The following is a 22,744-nucleotide window of genomic DNA, read 5'->3' as shown; positions in this document are numbered from 1 at the left end:
CTACCATATTTAGTGGGAAAAGACTGAGGAGATTCATAAATTATTGTGTAAAATATTTTTGTAACATAATATGTAAAGATACAGACAGAAATACAGCTAGAGTGATTTGAACCCCAAATAATAAAAACAGGAGCATGAATATATTTTGTAAATGTTATGTTTTGTTTAATTCAGAATTTTTAATTTATTATTTTAAATACGAATATATTTATTAATAATGATATTATTGAAGAGTCTGATTAAAATTATAATTAAAAAGTAGCAAGAAGCCGCGGAAAGAACTCCACCTTTAACTTGTACTTAAAAAGGTAACTATGTAAAAATATACCCGAAAAGTTGTTAGTAAATATCATATTAACGCACTTATTTTCTAACTTATCGACAAGTTAATTAATGGAACCGTACTAGTCTTTTCGTATCTATTTGAAATACTGGTGTTACGGAAGTTAAGAAAGTATGAACCACATCATGGGTTATAAACAAAAAAAAACATCAAAGCGATATTAATAAATATTCAAAGCACAATACTAATATATCAAGATAACTTTTACCTTAAAATAACGAATAATTGTTTCAACATAAAAATAAATAATCTAATCAGATCTAATAAAAATATAATTTGTTAATGTGTCCCAAGAAAGCAGTTCAACCACTTCAAACAAAAGTATACTGCCTAAAATGTTTTAGACGATATTTGGTTCAATTATAAATGTATGAAAGATTTCTTTAAAACAATTTATGTATACTCCTACGCCTCTAACGCAACACAAGGTTATATTTAAAAAGGAATCGTTATCACCGCAAATATTGCCCATCCGTACCCTTACCGCACTATAGTAACTACTCAATATCCATTATATACATGCTATATTAAAAACATTACAACGTGAGGTTAAGTTCTATCACTATCTAGTTAAAGCAAATATGTATATTGTTCTACATTCTGGGAATGTACGGATCACGTTAAAGAAACATTAAACACTACTTATTTACAACAAATCATTTACCAAAATACATTACGACCGATAACAAATTATGTTCTATAAAACTAAGGTGAAAATTTATAATGAACAGAGAGATTCGTTCTTTGGAAGAGAGCTCTTATCTCACTTAAATAATGAGAAACGCGGTTATAAACTGACATGTGTTGTAAATAGCCTCTTATACAGCACTGACAACTGCCTCTTTCACAGTTATACAATACGTTTCTTGAAAGAGGAGTACAAATAGTATCCGCATATCGTAAATTTTTCCACTTAACAAACAAGTGGCATAATAACAAGTTAGGCGGCACGCATTCTCAGTGAACATACAGAACATGTTTCATTTATAAAGTAGAAAAAAATTACTTTTCTACGTGACGCCTGAACCGACCAAAAATAAATATAAAACATTCGATCGTCAGCAAATCTTGTAAAAACGCGGTACATTGGAGCAGCTGTCCAAAACTAAATTACCTTTGAAAGTTTCGTATTAAATAAATTGAATACAGACAGATCTAACAAAAAATTTACAAAAAATAAGCGACTAAATTAAAAACTTAACAAATTTATAATAATTATATAAAACAGCGTTGACAATGTTTTTTGCAATTTCATTTAAAAAATTTAAAACAACTGAGAGGTAGACATGGAATTGCATAAAAGCAAGTTTCAAAATTATGTTTTTTTTTTTTCACCGTTCAAGTATACAGAGTCTCACGTGACTGTTTTTTAAGCCTATCTACTTATGATATTTGGGTGTTAATGAAGGTATAACAGATAAAGACAAAACAATCTTAAAACATTGTGAAATCAAATATCCTTCTGTCACATTTGATGGTAAACTAATTTATATTGCTTAATGTTCACACTTATTAGTCGATGTAAATACTTATATCATTAGGCTCGACTTAACAATCCAAAGGACTTCCAAATTTCTAATAACTATATCTAATACATCTATAATCTAGTACAGGGTATTTTTTTTTTTCGGCATATCAAGGTGTGCGGCCTGTGTGCTGCCAGTGTGTTTGCTTGCTCCAACTACATTCAGTAAAAACTAAAACTACTTTATTAATTCTTAGGTATCGTCATAGTTTTGGCGTATAAAAATTTAAATAAAATGCCTTATGCATATAAAAAAGGTGTGCTAACAGCGAACAAGTCACCACCGCATTGCATAGTTTCTTGTTATAGAGGATTGGTCACCTCTTCGCCGGGCAACGAATGCACTCGCGCGGATAGCAGGTTGTGTAGAATAAAAACTGCCGGTTTCGGACTTCCTTCCATGTCCAATTCCTAAGGACAAAGGATTTAATTAGATCAGAATGTATCACTAAAGCAAAAAATATCAATTTTTGTAAAAAAAAAACCAATGGACATGACATTATTAACTCAATAGTTGTTAGATTGCCTTTGCTTTCAAGGATCGAGTACTCTATTATTTTGGCCATATGTATGAATGCCGACGGATATATTTGCTTAAGAATATTTTAATTAAGTATGGGAGGTGTGGGGGTGGGGGCAATACGCACGAGCGTGTCGTCGTCGGCGAAGTGCAGCCAGAGCGCGCAGCGGTCGTCGTCGGCGGAGGCGCGCAGCGCGTGCAGCGGGCGGCGGTAGAGCGCGCGCGCGCCGCCGCGGCCTAGCGAGCCGGCCGCCTCCCAAACGCATACGCCGCCCGCGCCCAGCGCCAGCCGCGCGCATGCGCCGCGGAACCGGCAGCCTGATCGTCATATCACAGCTTACACTACGGTACTCTTAATATATTGCGATAAAAATAAATTCGAGACAATGTTTCTAAAAATTTATTCACAATTTAGTCTCTGGATTAAAAAAGAATAAGATATGTCGTTTTGCCAGTCCTCTCTTGATGTTAACTTGATACTGCCTAAAAAAGCCTGAAGAGACCGAAACAAGTTCAAATCTAGACGTTAAGGACAGGGCTAAATAGCGGATACATTATCACCTCGCAGCCAAACTCATTTTTTGCTGAATAAATTATGATTAATTCTGGCTGTTTTCTCCGTTTCTTGCTTTAATCTCATCAGTTGTTGCCAACAGAAATCCTACTCGATGATTTTGTACTGCGTTAAAAGCTCATAATAAAAAAATGTCTTTCCAATCCCATCACATACACAGCATCATCTTATTGCGAAGAACCTAACTTTCGAGATCTACAACGATGTTTTTAGCTCGTTCTTGTAATCCCCTTTTCATCGGCAGTTATCAATCTCTCCAAAAACGATGCGGTTTTATTACGTATTTACTCGTGTGGTATCAAAATCTCTTTGGTATTTACTGCATTGACTATATATATCACAATTTCATGCGCCTTATGTAACATTTATTTAAAGCCAAATTTTAAAATGATCCAGTTTTTTTCATTAGACTACTTACTTGACAAAATGGAAAATAGCTTCAAACAGAATTTTACTAGTTTACTTTTACAAAAAGTAAGCTAAGTATTATATAGCTTACTCCTATTTACCTAAACATTCCAAACTTGTAAAATGTTTTCAAATTACAACTTACGAAAAGTAAATTCTGGTTGGGCTCTAACAGCGTGATGCGCGCCGTCCACCAGCGCGCCTGCGACGGCTGCCAGGTCGTGGGGAGTGTCGGCCCGCAGCGCTCGGACGCAGAGCCCCGACGGAGTGCCCGCGCGGACGCCGAGCGCGGCCGCTCCCGGACCCCCGGACCCGCCTTCAGAGTCCTCGGATCCGCCGCGCCGCCACCACGCCAGTCGCGTCGCCGCCAGGTTAAAGTTCTCTGTTGGTGCGCACCACGCCTCGGCTGACCACGGCGCCGCTTCATATAGCCTGATGGGTACAAATTTGGTTCAAATACAAAACAAAATGTTCAATTATTTCAAAATTATAAACAGCAAGCTACCACCGGCTCAGAATAATCATCTGCTGAGAAGAGCCGGGCAGAAAGAAACTAAAGCTGCACTTTTCAAATGAAATTTACATTGAAGTATACATTAAAATGTCAACAGTGTAAATGACTCACCAAAGTTTACACACATTTTGATCAATTATCACTCTTGTATTTCATTGAAAGGTACCACTTTGAATCCTTAGTTGGATTGCATTAACTCATGAACTTTTCTAAATTTCGTCTCTGTGTAATGTTCTTTCTTGCGCCATACAAATTTGCATACAATATGCTACTATACATACTACTATATACTAACATTGCTATGCTACCTTTACATTAAAGATATATACACTTATTTGTTTATGCTAAGCCTTAGGTATAGAAACAAATGTAATATATAACCTTAATTCACGATCAGTGATAGCAACAAAAGTGGGCACCCATCCATCTAAATCGTCAGAACTATCTGAACCACCAGAAGCTCCCATCTGTAAATAACACATTTTTCTTACTTAGAGTTAGACCGGATTGTAAGTTGTAAAAGTTTTTATATTTACAGACAAAAGATTTCGGCAGGCAACAGTTTTACATACATATAAACAATTATTTAATGTAGTTATAAATATTGTTAGTAGGAGAGATACATTCTTATTTATTCACACAGTGGTCGTACTGAAAGGAACATTCTTAGTTACATAAAAGAGACTAAATCATCTGCTTGTTTAAAATATGCAGTGGTATAAAATTGTTTCGTCATGAAATAAAACTTTTCTTTGAACGATCTCTTATTGTGTACCGTTTAAGAGCATGTTTCGATTTTGGGTCCCACGGGAAATACTGATGTGACGTAAAATGTTGAAGTAATTGTGCGTAGCTCGCTATAGTGAAACTTAAGTTGCTACATGTCGTTAGACTAGTCAGTTTACTGGAAACAGGTATACTTAAGATAGGAAATCAGAAGTGTTTGTACTTTACAGCTTGGTAAAAATATACAATGGGGTGAATCATATTTTTATCCTTTAATTAGTTTAACCTTAAAAACAGGTTCGTGGTACGTCGAGATATTTTTGTCTTAAAATAGCGAGGCGACCTGTACATCACGACGATAGGCATTTATCGCTAAAATGAAAATAACGTCGCCTAACAATGAGAATGTTCACTTCTCGAGCTACAGCTCTGTGCATGGCGTCGCACATTAATCGATTTATCTTCTTTTTTTTCATATTAACCTATGTTGTAAAATGGAGAATAATGGTGTACTCGGTGATGGTTTTGACAAGTGCAAAGAGAAAACGATTAGTTATTCCATCCGATACTGCTACAGATAGCGACTGCGAGGAAATTGTTTGTCCTGCTGAAAAGCGGTGTAGAATTACAGTATGTTCGTGTACCTAAGATTCACTTGTTGTGTATTGATTTTGATATAAAACAATGTGCGATCACTTTAGAGGTATTTTGGACACTGGTCTGCTACATTCTTACATGGTAATAGTTATAACGCTACCGTAATAACGTACGGTAGACGTTATGCATAAGTTGAACACTGTATTTAATTATCGTTTGTTATATTGTAGCGCACGAAATTGTGAAGTTTGATTCGTAGTGCAAGTGGTTATAAGAGAAAGAAAAGATTAAAAAGAGCTCACAAGGTCTTGGGGCGGCCGGCGAGCCAACCAGCCGGCGTAGCGCACGTCGCCTAAAAGCGCGCGCAGGCGTGGGCGCGCACGGGCTAGGGCGGCGCGGGCGGCGCGGCGCGCTGCCGCATGCAACGCGCGGTGCCAACCCGCCGCGCCGCCTGCGCCGCCCGCCGTACCCGCCCGCAGCGCCAGCGCGTGCACGCCGTCCGGCGAGTATATCTCGATTATGCGTTCCTCTGAAAAATATTTTATACGCTCATACAAAATCGGACAAAAACAAATACTTAAACGAACTAAAATTTTATGCTTTAAAAACACTTAAATGCTTTTGTAAATGAACTAATAAAATTAAGTTTATGGAATCCATGTCGTTACTTGATGTTATTATTACAACGTTTTAGCTGTTTCATTGCCGCGAATTAACCAAACGGCTCGAAAAATGACGAACAAAAAATTGATTATTTGTATGGGTTTTAGTCGTGAACATGCTTTCAGCCCGATAGCATTTACAGCTTCAACAGATTTGAAAGCGGCATTGCGCCGAAACCTTTTAGCCTACACTTCTGCAAAGTAACTAAACTCGAAGGCTCTGTCAGGAACCTAGGCATATATTATTTATGTTAGTAGATTCAGAGACACTCAAGCTTTTAGGTGACTAACGGAAAAACTGGGCACAAAGCGGGGTACTTTGCTGGGCCTGTGACTCGAATTATGTTCAATGTATTCTTAGACCCTATGATTACAGTCCATACGACGGTTCACAGTACACAGGTAGGCTATGAATGTGTTATTATCGGGCAAATTACAGATTTGTAAAGATTTACCTTATACACACGAAAAATTTAACGATATTTTACATTTATATTTCTATTGTGTCATCCCTGTCGAAGCTGACATTACTCACAAGGCTTAAATCCCTATTTTGTGACTTGATCCACTCATGAAATTAAGAAGTCATTTAGTGTCAGGAGAATAGGTAGCTTAATTTTTTAACTCTTTTCAAAGAGCGACACTCTTCTCCCGCAGTTTGAAAAACTATGGCTACAATCTACGGCCAGCTGCAATCTAGAAACGTCAATACTATGATGCGCGGAACACCTTCAGTGAAGAACGAGAACTAAATCTAATACCGATTTGGGATCCCGACTCGATCGAGATGTGGAGCTTACTACTTCAAGCATCTAAAGGTTCAATCACTGAAAAAACCTCGAATTGTGCTTACGAGGTGGTCTGGCATGCTATACTCATATAGCTTGTGTACTAAGCCATATTACGTAAAAAAATTTAAAAGATATTTTGTCGGCTTCATTGTTATAAATACGCAAGTAATTAGAATAATAAAATAACCTCTTAATAGTTAAGACCGCTATAATATCTTACTTAAGAAATTGTAATTTAAATGCTTATGATGAAGTCTCTTAAACTGCTTATATTTATAGAAAACTATTTCAAGTACTTTCATATGAGCACCAAAAAATTATAAGTATTTAAATGTCGGATTATCTAATCCAAATAAAATAATTATTAGTCTAATAAAACGTGTTAACTAAATCCACTACTAATTAAGTGTTTAAAACTGGAAAAATATTATAAAAATTTTAAGCAAATGAGATTATTAAAGAATAAAGAATAACCTGGATCGTGATGTCGCAAGTTTTTGGCTACGCACGCCATAAGCAGCGGAATGTAGCGGGTGTCCGCGCGCCTCCGCCGCGGCGATGGAGGCGAAGGAGGCGCGTCCACCATGTAGCCTCGCTGCAGCTCCCATCCCACTTCACTAATAATAGATGCTTTGCGGAAATATGGGGTAACTTCGCGCAAGTACTTAACTACAACAAAATAATGTATATTAAAACATCATAACAGTATTTGTAAAAAAAATCTAATCGCTAATTTTTTATTTCTTCCATCTATTTTTTTAATTGTTAGCACTTACTTTACCAGGTACAAGATGGTTGACCGCAAAGAATAGCTTAACCTAAACCCCTCTACAGTAACTATCATTTGGGGCTCCGGCCTATTCTGTTACTTTTTTAATACTCTATCTTTTAAAGAGTACATATGACATTTGTTAACTCCTAATGTCAAGCTTCTACTAGATTAAACTGTGACTATATGTTTTTGATACTAATTTGAAAATTCTCAATGGACCAAGATTCTCAGATTTTGAATTTGAAGTCAAATAATGTGGACCAATGTTTTTCTTATTTCACCACTAGTCCTTGATAATGTTGATAGTTTCTAATTTTTTAACATAGTTCTGGCCTTACGCACCTCAGTTTCACCTTAATTTCAAAAAATTTTAAATTTCTGCTTATGTTTTCAAACTGTCTGTTCTGATTCAAAATAAACATTGTATCATTAATAAAACTTGTGATTGATATTTTTTTTAACATAGGTAAAAGTGTATATTTTTAATACAAGATATAAAGAGGATATGTTGTCAATAAATTTTCACTGCAGGTGGTAGGTGGGAATAAGCAGCAGCATTTTTTAGAACTTATTACCGATTTATACTATCCCTTTATTGAATCATAACTATTTTCATTTTTTTTTTATTTTAGATAGATCATTACATGATCGAGACCAAACATAGTTATCTTTCATCACATTTATTATGAGTTTTAAGAATTCTTTGTAAATTCAGAAATGCTTAAAGCACAATGGTAAAGACATACATTTTTTTCTGAATCTATTGTGATTATTGTTCCTAACCATTGTATTACAAAATAGTAAGCATATTATAATATAAAACAAAAACAGTGTCAGTATTTCAACAGATAAACATACAATACAATATTACACAAATACAAATTAAATATATATATACATATATATATATATATATATATATATATATATATATATATATATATATAGCTTACCATACATTTATTAAACTAAATTTAATTTTTGATAGAAGGTTAGAAACTTAACCAACTTTAATTATTTTCATTTTTTGGAGAAATTATTAACTTAAAAAATTAATCATAATTTTTGATATTGGACTAATAATATTTATTATATCTCCAATCCATACCTACTTAAGTTTCAAAATGATATTAATTATGTATTCACTCACACATTAAACATAATTGCTCTGAACCTCAATATGAGGTCACATCAATTTGGAACAATTACATCATTAAATCTACACAGTAAATGTACTATCTAGTATCAGTAAATGTACTCTATGTATAATACAGAGACAATGCAATCCTGTGTGCATACTGAAACTATTTATATGTTTATGTACCTTCCAACTGAACCATTTTTCCAGCTCTTTTTAATGCCTTTACAGCCTCTTCATGTGTTGCATCTTTTAAATCTTCACCATTAACTGAAAGAATTGCATCCCCAACATAAAGCTGTTCTGTGAGATCAGCAGCCATGCCTTTAAAAATTTTTGATATCAATATGGGCATATTGTTTTCTATTCCTCCTTTTATAGATATACCTAAACCATTATTGTCTGATTTTACGACTTGCACTAGACGTTTCTGATTTGCAATAGCTTCAGGTACCTCTGTGAAGTCACTATTTGGTGTTTCTACATTGTTGTTGTTCAATGTCCCATTTAGAGTTGTGGTCGCATCGTATCCATCGTCTAAGGACACGCTTAGGTAATCATCTTCTAAAGAACAATGAACGCGATACCACACACCACGCACTAGCGTCTCCAACAACCCTGACCGGGCGCATTTCGCATTTGGACTCTCACTTCCACCACTGGAACCTCCGTTCTCCACCATAATTTTTACCTAGTAATTGACTTAATAAATATATACCAAACTATATTCCTTTTTAAGAAAATTTTCAAATAGAAAATTAAACATTAAAAGAGCACGCATTCGTTAATTTAACGTATAATTGCTTTTATTTCTATAAGGTTTTTTATTAAACACAAACATTTAGTGATAACATCATATAAACACAGATTCATTTCACAATCAATATTACGACATAGATTTGACGTTCCGCCCTCTGAATAAAATCGAGTGAACGATTTTCTATGAACGAATGAAATTAACAAAAAAAAGTTAAAGGATTCCGCCATAGACGACAGAATAGTAAGTAGTCAATTTATATGTGCTTGACACAATATTTTTATGAATTATAATATTAATTTGTAAATTTGTTTTACTGACCGCTTTGTATAAAATTTTGGGTAAACAAAGGTTATTGATGTTACGACAGTCATTAAAAAAGTTACACACAGTAAAGTCAAGGCCAATATTAAGGAACATTGTAAAAATTCTATTTACTTATAGTTGTTAGTATAGTTTATATTCTCATTAATTTGTTTTTAAGTAAATACACAGATTTGAAAATTTCGTCATGATTAAGAACTAACTACTAAAAGTGCTAAACTGGATAATGAGTATTTTTTTATGTCAGAAGTTATGTTTAGTATATAATAGTTTTCTAATTATGAGACAAATTGAAAAGTAAAATTTTAGAATAATTAAGAAGCCTATGGAAACCCACTGTAAACTATATAGGGCTCTATCAAAGATATCTATGGAGGTGCATGGTAAAACTCAACGCGCTTAACAGGCGGGTTGACGATCGCAGTGATGCATTATGGTATGCAGAGGACGCTGTTGTCCATCCTTTGACAACTTGTTTGTGAGAATTGGAAATCCTTTATAGTTAATGCATCAAGTGTAAATTATATAAGATTGTATTGCAGAAATCGAACCTGCGTCGCACAGTCGCTAGTATCCCTCCTGTAGTGCTACAACGGCGAAATAATAATATTTGGTTATGTAGTTAAACATTTAGTTATATACAATACTTAATTCTATTGGATAAATAAATAAATAAAAAGCAAATGTTTCGGTCCATTTTGTATTCCATGGTTTAGGATATACTTCATAAAAAAACTTGTCCATTTTTCTTTGACCCTTTTTTATTTAATTCATTAATATTTTTATTTAAAACTTGATAGTAATCTTATCCTTCTTGTAGATATCAGCTAATCATTACCTTGAAAAAATTGAATATTTCAAATGTACTTTATTTTTTATAATATGAAATATACGTATCTCGCGCGAATTATTCCAAAAGATGTCCCCTTACACAAAGTGTAAATTATATTAAAATCATCAAACAAATCAGGAAATACCGGTAAAAGTTAATAATACGAAATATCTAATATCCCTTTTCTATGCGTTAAAAAAAGATAAAATGATGAAGTCTATTTGACAGACCATGTCTATATGGAAATGTAATTGTCAGACTGATGTTTCAATATTTATTTTGATGTCAACAGAAAAGCGAATCAAATCAATATTAATAATATAAAATATATATACAAATATTAATAATATAATATAAAACAATGGTGTCTTGTAGAGCATGTTTGAAGACGAATAATAAAATGATACCATTTGACGAATTATTTATTAAAAATTATAATTTACTTACAAATTTAAATGTGAGTACTAATATTAAAGTATTTTTATTAATTTTTCATTAGTTACTACGCAATTGTATGATGTGTTATAAATTATTTATTGTAATATTTTATTATCATATTAGGGATCATTTTGTGAACATAACAACGAATTTTTTTTTAATGTTAAAAATGACTATAATTTGGTACAATCTATGTTTTATATTATATGTATAGTGTGATTAACAGTTAATATATTTGTTTTAGATAAATTTGTTAATAAAACTGATTTATTAAATTTTCTTATATTCCGTTTTCAGATTTCAATGAAGGATAAATTATCTCATTTTGCCTGTATTAATTGTTGGGGAACATTATATAATTTTATATATTTTAGGATGAATTGCATTACCTCAGAAGCTATATTGACCGGCAGTGAAATGCCAAAAGTAAGTTTTTTTTTATTAATAAATGAAATTTTTGGATTTAATGTTTTAAAAGTTATGTGATATGAAGTAAATTTGTTACTAACCATTAATTTAATAAATGCCAGTTATTTGTTGTAAAATTTTAAGTATCATTTTAACTTCTAAAATTTAACCTAAAGAAACTAGTTGCATTACACTAAAATATTATATTTAGCAAAATAACTTTCATAGTCTTCAAGTTTACCAAAAATAGAATCAGCTATTAAAGTGAAAGATAACTATTGTGAACAAAATGAGGAACATTATGGCAATAACAACAAATGTGTAAATACATGGATATGTGGAGAAAATGTTGAAAATAAAACATGTCAAATAAACATTCCATTTGTACCTGCAACTAATGTGTCTAAAAGTAAGTTCTAGCCTTATTTATATAAGAGTGAAACTGGATTAACAAGTTATTTGAATTCATCATCTTTAATAGTTTTAATTTCAGAACGAAAGCAAATTGTGAAGTTAAAGAAATATGTGAGACCGGAAGCCTCAGATACATTTAAAAAAGAATCTGTTAATATGTCATGTGGTAATTATATATGATATTTAATACAAAGCTATAAATTTATGTCATCTTTTTCCTACAGAATTAAAATAAAATTTATAAAGAAACTGTATAATGATTATTTAATTAATATATTATAATTAATATAATTCTTCCAGGCATTTGTGAAAAAAAATATTGTGAGAAAAGAGAATTAATCCTGCATTTAGAAGATCACAAACAGGATAAAATCTGTCAAATATGTCAAGAAGTTTTCAGTGACTGGCCAGAAATAATAAGTCATAGACTTTTGCATATTCCATCTAATCAGAGGAAATGCCACTTATGTTCAAAAAACTATAAATCTCAAATAACTTTGGAATATCACTATAGGAAACTGCATAACAACGAAAATGTAGGTGGTACAGTTTCATTCTTTGTTGTTTTTTAAGAATTTGTAACTCTCTAATTTAATATTTTAACTCTATACAAACACATCAATCAGCTTTATAAAAGCTATTAGTAGTTATTTTAATTAGTATGGTAGTTTTTTTTTTTATTACAGTAAGATTCTGCTTAAAGTGTAACAAATGTTTTATTAAAGTGGAGTATAATGCAAAACAGCACTAAATGATCTTAACATGTAAATAATTTTTATTGGTTATTAAATTTATTAATGATATTTTTTAAATAAAAACTATTTAAATAAATACATACATAATAACAAACAAAATTCCAAGTCAAGTCAGTCAGACCATTCAGTCTATTCTGTTTTCAATTTTCAACCTTTTTGTTTACAAGGCATCCTAATATAGGCTGCAATTTCCTTTTGCATTCTGTTATAAGTTGTGCATAAACAAGCATCTATAACATCTCTTTGGATCATTTTCAACAAATTAGTATCATAATTTCAGTTATAATGGTCAAACACCATCGAAAGTTCTTTTTGCTCTGCTTCAAAATCACTACTATCAATATTTTTGTTTTATTCTTGTTCCATTAATTTCTTGAGCTTATTATAAGAAAGACTGGACAGTTTCTTGAGCTATTTCTTAAATGTCTACCTCATCTAAATCGGTACGATTGGCTAATTCTGTTATTTCACTGTTTTTGATACATTATGTATGTGTTTGGAAACTAAGCATTGTGCACAATTTCAGGGAATTCCCCAGGTTGAAATAAAAGAGCGCTTTACCAAAATATTGCTAAATGAAACAGCATTGAGGGACATCTTATTGTGCTATACAAATCTGGCAGTACCATATTTTTCCCTCTTTGTTGCATTTGCTTATCAGCTTGCTCATTTAACGAATATATTATAACTAGACTGTATTATCCTTAGGACAGTGTCAAAGAAATAAAGAAACCTGAAGCTTATTGGCACAATTTGTTATTTATAGTAACTATTAATATTGTTATATAAAAAATTAAATCCCAAATAATATATAAGTATTTCTATCTGTAATATTTCAATATAGTTTTCTCATTATTTATTTTTATTTAATCTAATGGATTTTAGATTTTAATTATAGTTGAAATATTAATATAAAATTTAAAATCATATCCTTTTATTGTACGAGTCATTTCTCATGTAACATTTAATAATGCACATACAATAAATAACAAACTTTTGCCCTATTATGTTAATTTTTGGTTTTATTATTAGTTCTTAGATTGATTAAGTTTTCTTCCATAGCACTATTTTTATGGTGCATCTTGTGGCTATATTACAAATTCTAGGTTTTTGTGAAATTAAAATGCAAATGGTGCCCTCGCAGCTATGACACACCTCTGCAATTAAATAAACATATTGCCAATCTTCATTCAAACAAACTTTTCATCTGTGACTATTGTTCTAAATCGTAAGTAAAATGAAACCAAATATATTTTTAAATTCTCTTTAACAGATCTCTAATATTATTCACAAGCAAAATAGACTTCTGAATTCCTTTGTTTATTTCATCTATGTAATGTTCAAACATAAGTTAGTAATTACTAATATTGTTCCAGATTTAACAATAAACAGAAACTAAAAATGCATATATTTGCACATATTGGTTACAAAACATATATATGTAATTTATGCGGGTATTCCTGTAGATATAATTGTGGGCTAAAGGTACCATTCCAGCGATTAAACTTTTAATTTAATTTCCATGCTTTCTTGTGTTTTTTAATTGCTGAATTTACAAGTTTCAAATCCACTTTTAACATACTACGATGTCAATATCATAAGACAAGTTATTTATAATTGCAGTAATTACTTTTTAACAGGAACATAAAATCAGAAAACATTCTACAGTGAAAGTGTATTGCAAAAGTTGTACTCGAGTTTTTGAAAACCAACTAAAACATGATAAACATGTTTGTATGAGCGAACCCAAACTATGCCCAATTTGCGGAAAGAGAATAAATAAATCGACAAGGGTAATATCTTTTTTTTTTTAATAATAGTTATTTATGCATTAAAAATATGTTTCACTGTTTGGTATTACTTACTTAAAATTTAGTGTGGACTTTTAATTATTGTAATGAACTTTACTTTTTAAAACTTCTTTCTATTAATATCGGACGAAAATATACAGATGGCTCGACATTTAGAAACGCACCGTAGTGATAAGCCCTTCAAATGTGAGCGCTGTCCAGCTTCTTTCAAATATAAGACAGCATTGCAAGTGCATATAGATCGGCACGACGGTAATCGTACAAAACGCTGTGAATTTTGTCCGGCAACATTTTATTCGGGAACAGTTTTACTTAAACACCGCCGGATACACACGGGTAATTTTGATTAATATTATTTTTTGATACCATTTAAAATTGTGCAGTTTGTAAAGCTCATTGCCTTTTCGCTATTTTCATTATTATTTTACAACTCCCTTTTTAATCCATGGAAGTAATAAATAAGTCCTGTTCATTTTATGATGATTATTTAGCATTGAAATGGTATTTCATTGTACTTGTATAAAGAATTCTATTTGTATTAAAACTTTCTAGTCTAGTACCAACATTTTTTAGTTATTTGGGGTTGTGTTGTTTCTTTGGGAAAAAAACTATAAGTTTTTCAAATTGTTATCACCCTAAACACTAGCTTAAGATTGATCCACACGAGATACTGTAATAACATAGGTTAATTTTTTTAGGAGAACGACCATATGTTTGTAAAATTTGTCGAAAAAGCTTTACGGGAAATTCTAATCTCAAAGTCCATATGAAAGTTCATGGTGAATACTTAATTAACAAGAGGAACAAGCCTGAAGATGTCAGTGACCAGTAAACTTATTTATAAATAAATGAAAACAAATGCTTTTAAAAGATATTTATACATAAATTACGATAGAAATACAGTTTATATCTAAGTAAAAAAGTAAATGTATCACATATAAAAAAGTCTTTGGCAAGTACAAAATGTACCATAAAATTTGTTAATTTGTAAAGTACATAAAGGCAAGGCTAGCAAATTAACGAAACAATTACATTTAAACCTATGTGCTATCAAATTAACTACACGGATTCTGATAAGAACAGAATAATAAAATGTGTCCAAAATGGTTACAATTTACTTTAAGACTTATTCTAGTTATTATAATTATCCACAGAAATTTTATTTAATTTAGATTTATACACAACCAATAGTAACTGATTATTATAGCATTGTAAAAAATATACAAACTGTTTGAATAAATTAATTATTATTAATTTAGATACAAAATATTTAGCAGTGTTATTAAATATTTAATGTATTTGAGGCAAATGTGTTACAATTGCAATTGTCACTAAACACTGTAGTCTAATTCTCAAAACTGGTTTAAAACTACAACATTTTGCTTGGATGGATTAACTGAGCACTTATGTAAATGAATGTTTAAATGTATTTATCTACATATAAAGGGACATACTCATTACATTCTGCGAAAATATTAAGCGAAACAGAATTAGTAACAAAAGTATTTAAAATAAAATCTTTTTCTTTTACAGGTTTGCCATTGCATTTACCACACATAATTTTAAGCCAGTTTTTTTTGATAAGGTTATATCTATGATTTTAATTAAATTATATTAATTAAAAATCAATTGTTTCAATTAACTATTAATGGTTTGACTGCAACGCAAATATTGCAAAAACGCACAAAAACTGTAGGACTTATTTTGACTTGACGTTGTCAAATAAAATCAATTTTAATAATTCTTTTGGTGCGATTTTCCTTTACGACAGTTTCAAGCAGTGATGTGGTAAAAAATAAATTAAAATATGTTATGGGTGTAGTATCGGCGGGTGGCGCACGTCTAGGTCCAGGAGTCTAGACAAAATTATTTGTTGCTTTGGCAAAGACATTTGTTAAAGTTAGTGTTTCTTCTGTTTTTGATGAAAAAATAAGAGACGTGTACATTCAATCCTGTTATTTTCTTTAATGAGTACTAATAATAAATAATGCTATCATCACTACTCGTGTCTGTTCTTTCACCGTCCGAGCAAGTAGCCCATGACATTTAATAAAAAATAATGTATAAAAACGGTAAAAAGTCATTTTAGAATGACTATTGTTACAAAGTACGCGTGAGACCAGACTACGTTCACTCCCACAGAGTAACAAAGATGTACAGAAACTCGCAGCGCAAAAGCGCTGTGTCGAGGTTTTGAAGAAACATAACGCTGCGCTTTTGCGCCGCGCAACAGTCAAAAGGTTGAAATACTCTTACAGCAGCCTGAATACCAAAAATATTAATAATTATGTATTAAATTTTATCAAAGCTGATGCATCTTTCTGCTTTAATACTATTCATTATTGAATGTAGCAACTTTAACAAATTACTATTCTTATAGTTATTCTTAATGTTACTTATACATTGTAATATGTAAATAACATATTAATAACTCTTGCACAAGTATTCATTATTCTTTTTCCTAAAGACATTGATTTTATAACATTGAGAATGGAAGAATGTAATTAATTAAACCTTTATCATGGATCTAAATTATATAAAATTTAGATTGTTTATTTCAATTGTTGAAACTATTAACAATTTAAATGTACCTTAACTATATTGATAAGAAATACTAAAAGATTATTTGGATTAAAAGGAGAATACTTCTCAAATTTACCTGTTTTAATTCTATTAATCCTTGACACCTGTTTTTTTTAAATAAGAAACAGAAAATAGAATTTTGAATTAAAGCTTTTTCAGGGTTTTCCTTTTTTAAATCTTTTCAGGGTTTGTTTGGGTCTGTACATGAATTTTAAATTGTCATAGATAGCTCAACTCGGTGTTTCCCAACATGGAGCCCATGCTGCACAGGGGGGCAATTCGAAAGTGAACTCGATACTAGTTTTACCGTTTCACTTCAATTTTTTTTAAATTTTATTTATTTCATATAGGGGGCCTAAGAATTTTTGAAAGGCTAAGATGGGTTAATATATAAAAAAGGTGGGAAAATAATACTTCATCTTGGCGCGCGGGTTACTTACTGTTAAGTGTATTAGTGACAATTTTTTTGAAAAATTTATATTGTTAACATGGAATATTGAGGCTTAATTATTGATCTCATAATCAAGTTCGTAGAAAATAAATAAATTTACTATTATACATCATTGTAATCTAGTGTACCTTACTAATTAAATATCATTGCTGTAATGAGTGTTGGGTATTCGAACAATAGTATCCCTAGTCCCAATTTTTTCTCCATCAATAGTAGAAGCTGAACTATGCTTCTTTGATTTTGGTGCAAGTGGAGGCACTTCACTGCAAGTTGAACAATTATCATCAGTTACCTTGGAGTTTGAACTTGCAGCACTAAACTTCTTAAGACTTCCTCCTGTAGCTAAAGAACCATTGGATGATGAACAGTGAGGCGGCAACAGAGGAGCTCTTTCCTGTAGCTCTTTAGTGGATGTTGTGGGTCTATGGGTACATGAATTGCTTCCCGACTCCGATGGAGGTGCTTCTGGGCAACCACCAACCTGTATCCATTCTTGTATTCTGTAAAGAGCTTTTCCAATTAATAATTAGAGTAATGTAAGTAAAATAAAAAAAAATATATATATATGTAAATATATATATATATATACACATATATATATAAGTAGTAATGTAAAAAAAAGTAAATTTGTTAAATTTTTATCACTTATGAAGTGAAGTACTGTTACTACGGATGGTTTAGCAGAAAAAAATTAGCTCATTACATGTTCTGTTGTTTTAGGAATAAAAGAATTTGAAACACAAATCACTTTGATTTCTAGCAGCTCATGCAAAAAGTTTAGTTTTAGAAATTATGAATGTCCAATCCAAAATAGATATATTTAAAATTGTTGCATATCATAAAACACATATTGAATTATATTAGTTGTGATCAGAACTTATAGTGATATTTACTTACCAACCATTGTCTACATATTAATTGATATATAATATTTAAAGGTATGACAGCATTGTTTTATATGAACAAAATAGCTATACTTTTGCTAACACTAATTATTTGTGTCGAATAAAATCATGCTGCTTGGTAGTTTGTTAAACATGCAACCATAAGATTATTATTTTTCCGCTTTCACTTGGCTGATTGTGTGGTTCTCTAATGCAGCCAGCCAACCATCACACATTCCATAATTACCTCGAAATCAACGGTATTATGGGTAAAAAATAATTCAATTTCTCATGTGCAAACTTTACAAAAATGGTAAAAGTATGTTATGGACTGTATTCAAAACCGGTCAAGTAAATGAGAAAATGAACCTTTTTTTTTCGAATACTAATTCCAAAAAATTTGTTTTCCTCTACCATCTATGTGTCTTGCGATGCAACTTTTAAAAAGAGGCTTGCCATTTAATATGCAGTAATGTAAACAACTATTTAACTTTACAATATGTCTCCAATACAAAAATTGACAATAGAATTAAACCATTTAATTTAAGTTTAAATTGCAACCGCGAAAGAGGTCATTGTCCACTGTTTTCAAGATTTATTCTTATATCTATTGACCTGTTAACAATATCCTCAAAATTTGGTCTCCTCTGTGGCGTGTGTTTCCAACACTCGCGCATGAGTGCATACATCAGAGCAGGACAGTTCGCGGGTGCGGCGAGTAATTCTCCGCCTCGAACCATCGAAATCACTTCCTGATTGCTGTAACTAAAATGGATAACATATTTAAGATCATAATACTTTGGGCATTTAAAAAAGATTTAGATGGTCTTAAACAAACCAAAATAAAAATCTGTTAAAAGGTTTTCCATTATTTTTATTTAAATTATTATGAATGTTTTTTCTAGTTTCTATGCATTGTGTATTATTCAAATCTAGCAGGCTTTCGATAATGAATTTCATATTTGACCAATAAGATCAACTCATAAATGTTAGCTATGCTGGTTTTTGTTAGGTTCAATTATTGTTGTTTAGCTGATATGACAGATAAATTGTTGAAAAAGAAATGTTATATGTGTGTGACTAGATAAGTTTTATGTCTTTTTGTGAATATAAAAAACACACATAATTAATATGAAATAAAATTACGCTTTTGTAGTTTTCAAATAAGGATTAAGAAAAATATTAATAACATTTTAGAGAAATAAATGTAAATATTATACGCGATATGCACGCCACAGTGGTCTATTACAATTTAATTAACATACCCATAATAAGGTTGGAGCCCATAACTGTAAATTTCCCAAAGTACTACTCCATAAGACCAAATGTCGCTTTCAGTTGTAAATTTACCATAAAGTATTGATTCTGGGGGCATCCACCTAACCGGCAAGAGACTTTTTGATTGCACCTAAAATAAAAATAAAATTATTAATACCAGTGACATGAAAATGGACACAGGGGTACAGGGTTTAAAGGTGCATTGCTGCCCATATTTAAAATCTATAAAACATTGGGCAGCAAATTGTCATTACGAGATTAGACTAAGCCTTTTGTCAATCACAGTGAAATAATTCAAAATGTTCATATTTTTTTTAGAAATTATTAAAATTTCACATAGAAAAAGACTGTTAGATGAAATTAAATAATAAAATCATATTTATGACTCACTTCAATGATGTTAATGGTATATCTTAAAGACATGGACTTAATACTTACTCTATAATAATCTGAACTGTAGATATCTCTTGATAGTCCAAAATCTGATATTTTTACTATAAAATCATCTGAGACCAAACAATTCCTTGCAGCTAAGTCTCTATGAACATAATGATGCGAAGCAAGATATTGCATACCAGATGCAATGTTAAATGCAATGTTTAATAATCTCATTGGGGGTAATCCTTTTCCTGAAGGAGGAGCTCTACCCATAAGAAATTCATGAAGATCTCCTCGGGCCATAAATTCAAACAACATACATAGTGGCTCTTCCCTAAGTGCTACACCAACAATGCAGACAATATTTTCATGACTAAGTTCCGAAATCAAATCAATTTCTCTTCTAAAATCGGCTTGTGTTTTAGCTGATGCATTTTCTTTTAAGGCCTTCACAGCCACATATTGTGTATCTCCATTCTTCTTTAGTGCACCTTTGTAAACTTTTCCAAAAGCACCTTCACCCAACTCTTCTAAAAACTTTATTTGGGAAAGATAATATTGTGGAATACGTAGCACACCATTTCCTCTAACATTTCTTGTCAAATGTGGCTGATTGCTCATGTTCTGTGCTGATAGAAGTTCATTCATTTCAATAGGAGAGTTTAATCTAGAGTTACCATAAATGTTTTTGTCAGCATTAGGTAAATTAATGTCTCTTATTGTTGCTGCATTACCTTTATTCTTTTGTTTGTAATAAATACAAACAACTAAACCAACAATAACTAGTGTTATAAGCAGAAATGTAACTAAAATGTATATCCATATTTTATGTGCACATTTAGGAATGTCACATAATTGTTTGTCATTTTTTCCACCTTTATCTACAAAGCACCATGGTTGTGATTTAAGGCTCCCTGGATTTCTGCAGTAACTGTGTGCTCCAGCTAGCTCAGGATATACCGCAGGTTTAACTTGTAACTGTTTGGACCATTCTATACAAGGCATGCCATTGTTAGCTACATTAACTCTACCTAAGTAGGTACTACCATCTTCCCAATAGCACTCATCATCTGATACCATTACTGCCCCTATATCAATTTTTAAACAACCCGGATCATCCTCCGGTAAGTCTTGACATTCTTCAAGGTTAAGTTGCGGACCAATGTGGGGATGTCGTTTAGCTATAGCATATTCTGTTTGACATAATTCATTTTCTAATATTTCACAATCTTGTTTACATACACGCCGAAGCATTGAAGAGTTATAACGATAATTAAAGATATTAGATGTAAAATTTTTAGTAGATTTTGCATTTGGCATAAAATCTTTAGGTAAATTTTCAATTATTAATTCAGGTAAATCATTATCAAATTGACTATTAGGAAGATTCAATAATTTTCTTACTTCTTTAAGGAAATTAAAATTAGTTATTTCGGGATGCCTACAGATTGGGAAGGTAGAAAAACAAAGACTTGGCACTGCATACCCTTCACAATGTAGGCTTATATCTTTAGAAAACTTAGTAACTTGTATAGCCTTAAATAATTTATCTTCCAAAATACTCTGAGTGGTATCATAGGGGATATACACAATCTGACCTTTCAAGTGTGCACTACATACACTTCCTACATACTCCTGGCATAGAGGTTCTATTTTACGAGGTATAGTTAAATTATGTGGTATCTTTAAGTTATTATCTGCAGTCATTTCTTCAAAGGTAAGTTCAGGAGTTGTTTTAATATTAACTTCAATTTCACCATTTCGCCCAATGTTGGAAAATGGAGGGGTGTAAGTAGGTAACTCATAATTTTCCATTTTGTCTATATTTTTTTTAACTTCTAATTTAGTTGTCAGCTTTTTCTCATGATTCTGCTTTATTACACATGAATAATTACCTTCGTCATCTAAATCTATATCCTTTAATCTAATACTAGTTCCGATAGTACCATTAGTTTTATCTATTTTAGAAGATATTTTAATTTTTTCATTTTCTGCAAGTATTCTGTTATCTTTAAGCCAATAAGCTTTTAAATTCTTCATCAATCTTTGCTGTATATAGTCAGGAGGAGCTTCTTTTAACGAAGTTTCTATGCCTTCCTTGTATTTAGTAAATGTTTCCACTTTTGTGAAGTTCATTATTGCTTCACACCTTAGCCGCGCGTCTGTTCCTGGTGGTTTCCTTATTATCGAAGGAAGAGTTTTAGTAAAATAAATATTAAGATTTATGTTCCATCCTTTTTGCTCAGGCGGCGAATTAAGTTTAACCGGTGGAGAGTCCGGTTTTTCTGTATTCAGAGTATAACTTTCACGTAACAAGCAGAAAACAATAATTGCACAAAAGAAATACATGACTGATGTTTTCCATAACACTTATTTACGAAGTTTTATCAATGGGACTCACATTGTAATCTTTTATTATGTACAGTTAGTTGCACATAAATAAACGTGAAATATCATACAAATTAAATGGTATACTTTAATTTAATTTAAATTAAAAACAGTAACACAGTACTAGTGTAACAAAATCATATACACATATTTATATTGGATATCATACTCTCTTGTGATCTATGGTTAGTAGTAGTAATGAATATTGAACACTGTTTTATTTATGCTCACTAAAGACTAGTCTTTATTAAAAATTATTTCATAAAAACATCTCTTTTTATGCAAAAGTATTAACATATAATTAATTCTTAACTTTGAAGATTGGTTTTCCATATTTAAATTAAGCCAAAATACAATACTATTATTAATCTTCATTACAAACCAAGTATATTTCAGTGCTTTTTATAAATTTGTGCATAATTTTATTATTATTATAGCCTAAATAATATAATTCTATAAATTGTGATGTCCAA

The 22,744-nt window shown here is 31.4% G+C and overlaps 2 protein-coding genes and 2 long non-coding RNA genes across 5 annotated transcripts; 2 read left to right on the top strand and 2 right to left on the bottom strand.

Annotated features, from left to right (window-relative positions):
* Nucleotides 1-1,949: 1,949 nt before the first annotated feature.
* Syn1 (Syntrophin-like 1) lies at nt 1,950-9,436 on the bottom strand. Its single transcript, XM_068776381.1, has 7 exons — nt 8,757-9,436; nt 7,135-7,329; nt 5,510-5,736; nt 4,266-4,351; nt 3,516-3,802; nt 2,516-2,706; nt 1,950-2,279 (listed from the first exon to the last, which is right to left on the bottom strand). The coding sequence occupies exons 1-7, from the start codon at nt 9,250-9,252 to the stop codon at nt 2,172-2,174; spliced, it is 1,590 nt and encodes a 529-aa protein (XP_068632482.1). The 5' UTR covers nt 9,253-9,436; the 3' UTR covers nt 1,950-2,171.
* A 1,825-nt stretch (nt 9,437-11,261) lies between these two features.
* Nucleotides 11,262-11,900, top strand: LOC137933084 (uncharacterized). 2 transcript variants are annotated; one of them, XR_011109114.1, is made up of 3 exons: nt 11,262-11,347; nt 11,558-11,738; nt 11,823-11,900. It is a non-coding gene; the product is annotated as an uncharacterized lncRNA (long non-coding RNA). The 2 variants fall into 2 exon arrangements; XR_011109113.1 differs by having other exon boundaries at nt 11,811-11,900.
* Nucleotides 11,901-13,489: 1,589 nt separating this feature from the next.
* On the top strand, nt 13,490-15,469 carry LOC137932692 (uncharacterized). The gene is made up of 5 exons (XR_011109101.1): nt 13,490-13,726; nt 13,875-13,983; nt 14,139-14,291; nt 14,450-14,645; nt 15,008-15,469. It is a non-coding gene; the product is annotated as an uncharacterized lncRNA (long non-coding RNA).
* Nucleotides 15,470-17,239: 1,770 nt separating this feature from the next.
* On the bottom strand, nt 17,240-22,391 carry Ror (Tyrosine-protein kinase transmembrane receptor Ror). The gene is made up of 4 exons (XM_068776333.1): nt 19,944-22,391; nt 19,493-19,635; nt 18,843-18,992; nt 17,240-17,843 (listed from the first exon to the last, which is right to left on the bottom strand). Exons 1-4 carry the CDS (start codon nt 22,230-22,232, stop codon nt 17,480-17,482), a joined length of 2,946 nt encoding a protein of 981 aa, XP_068632434.1. The 5' UTR covers nt 22,233-22,391; the 3' UTR covers nt 17,240-17,479.
* Between the last annotated feature and the right edge of the window lie 353 nt (nt 22,392-22,744).

Source organism: Battus philenor, unplaced genomic scaffold, assembly GCF_028537555.1.
Source record: "Battus philenor isolate CCGP_79_NKW_IND1 unplaced genomic scaffold, ilBatPhil1.0.hap1 SCAF_12, whole genome shotgun sequence".
Lineage (NCBI taxonomy): Eukaryota > Metazoa > Arthropoda > Insecta > Lepidoptera > Papilionidae > Battus > Battus philenor.
Note: the sequence above shows the minus strand (reverse complement) of the source record. Positions and strands in the feature narration are given on the sequence as shown.

Coding starts and splice junctions, on each gene's coding strand:
- Syn1 (XM_068776381.1), bottom strand. CDS start 9,252: ATGGTGGAGAACGGAGGTTCCAGTGGTGGAAGTGAGAGTCCAAATGCG. Junction 5,737..7,134: donor CTTGCGACATCACGATCCAG/GTTATTCTTTAT, acceptor AATATTTTTCAG/AGGAACGCATAATCGAGATA. Junction 2,280..2,515: donor TCGCCGACGACGACACGCTC/GTGCGTATTGCC, acceptor CTTTGTCCTTAG/GAATTGGACATGGAAGGAAG.
- Ror (XM_068776333.1), bottom strand. CDS start 22,232: ATGTATTTCTTTTGTGCAATTATTGTTTTCTGCTTGTTACGTGAAAGT. Junction 18,993..19,492: donor GGGCTCCAACCTTATTATGG/GTATGTTAATTA, acceptor TATCCATTTTAG/TTACAGCAATCAGGAAGTGA. Junction 17,844..18,842: donor TTTGAGGATATTGTTAACAG/GTCAATAGATAT, acceptor AGCTCTTTACAG/AATACAAGAATGGATACAGG.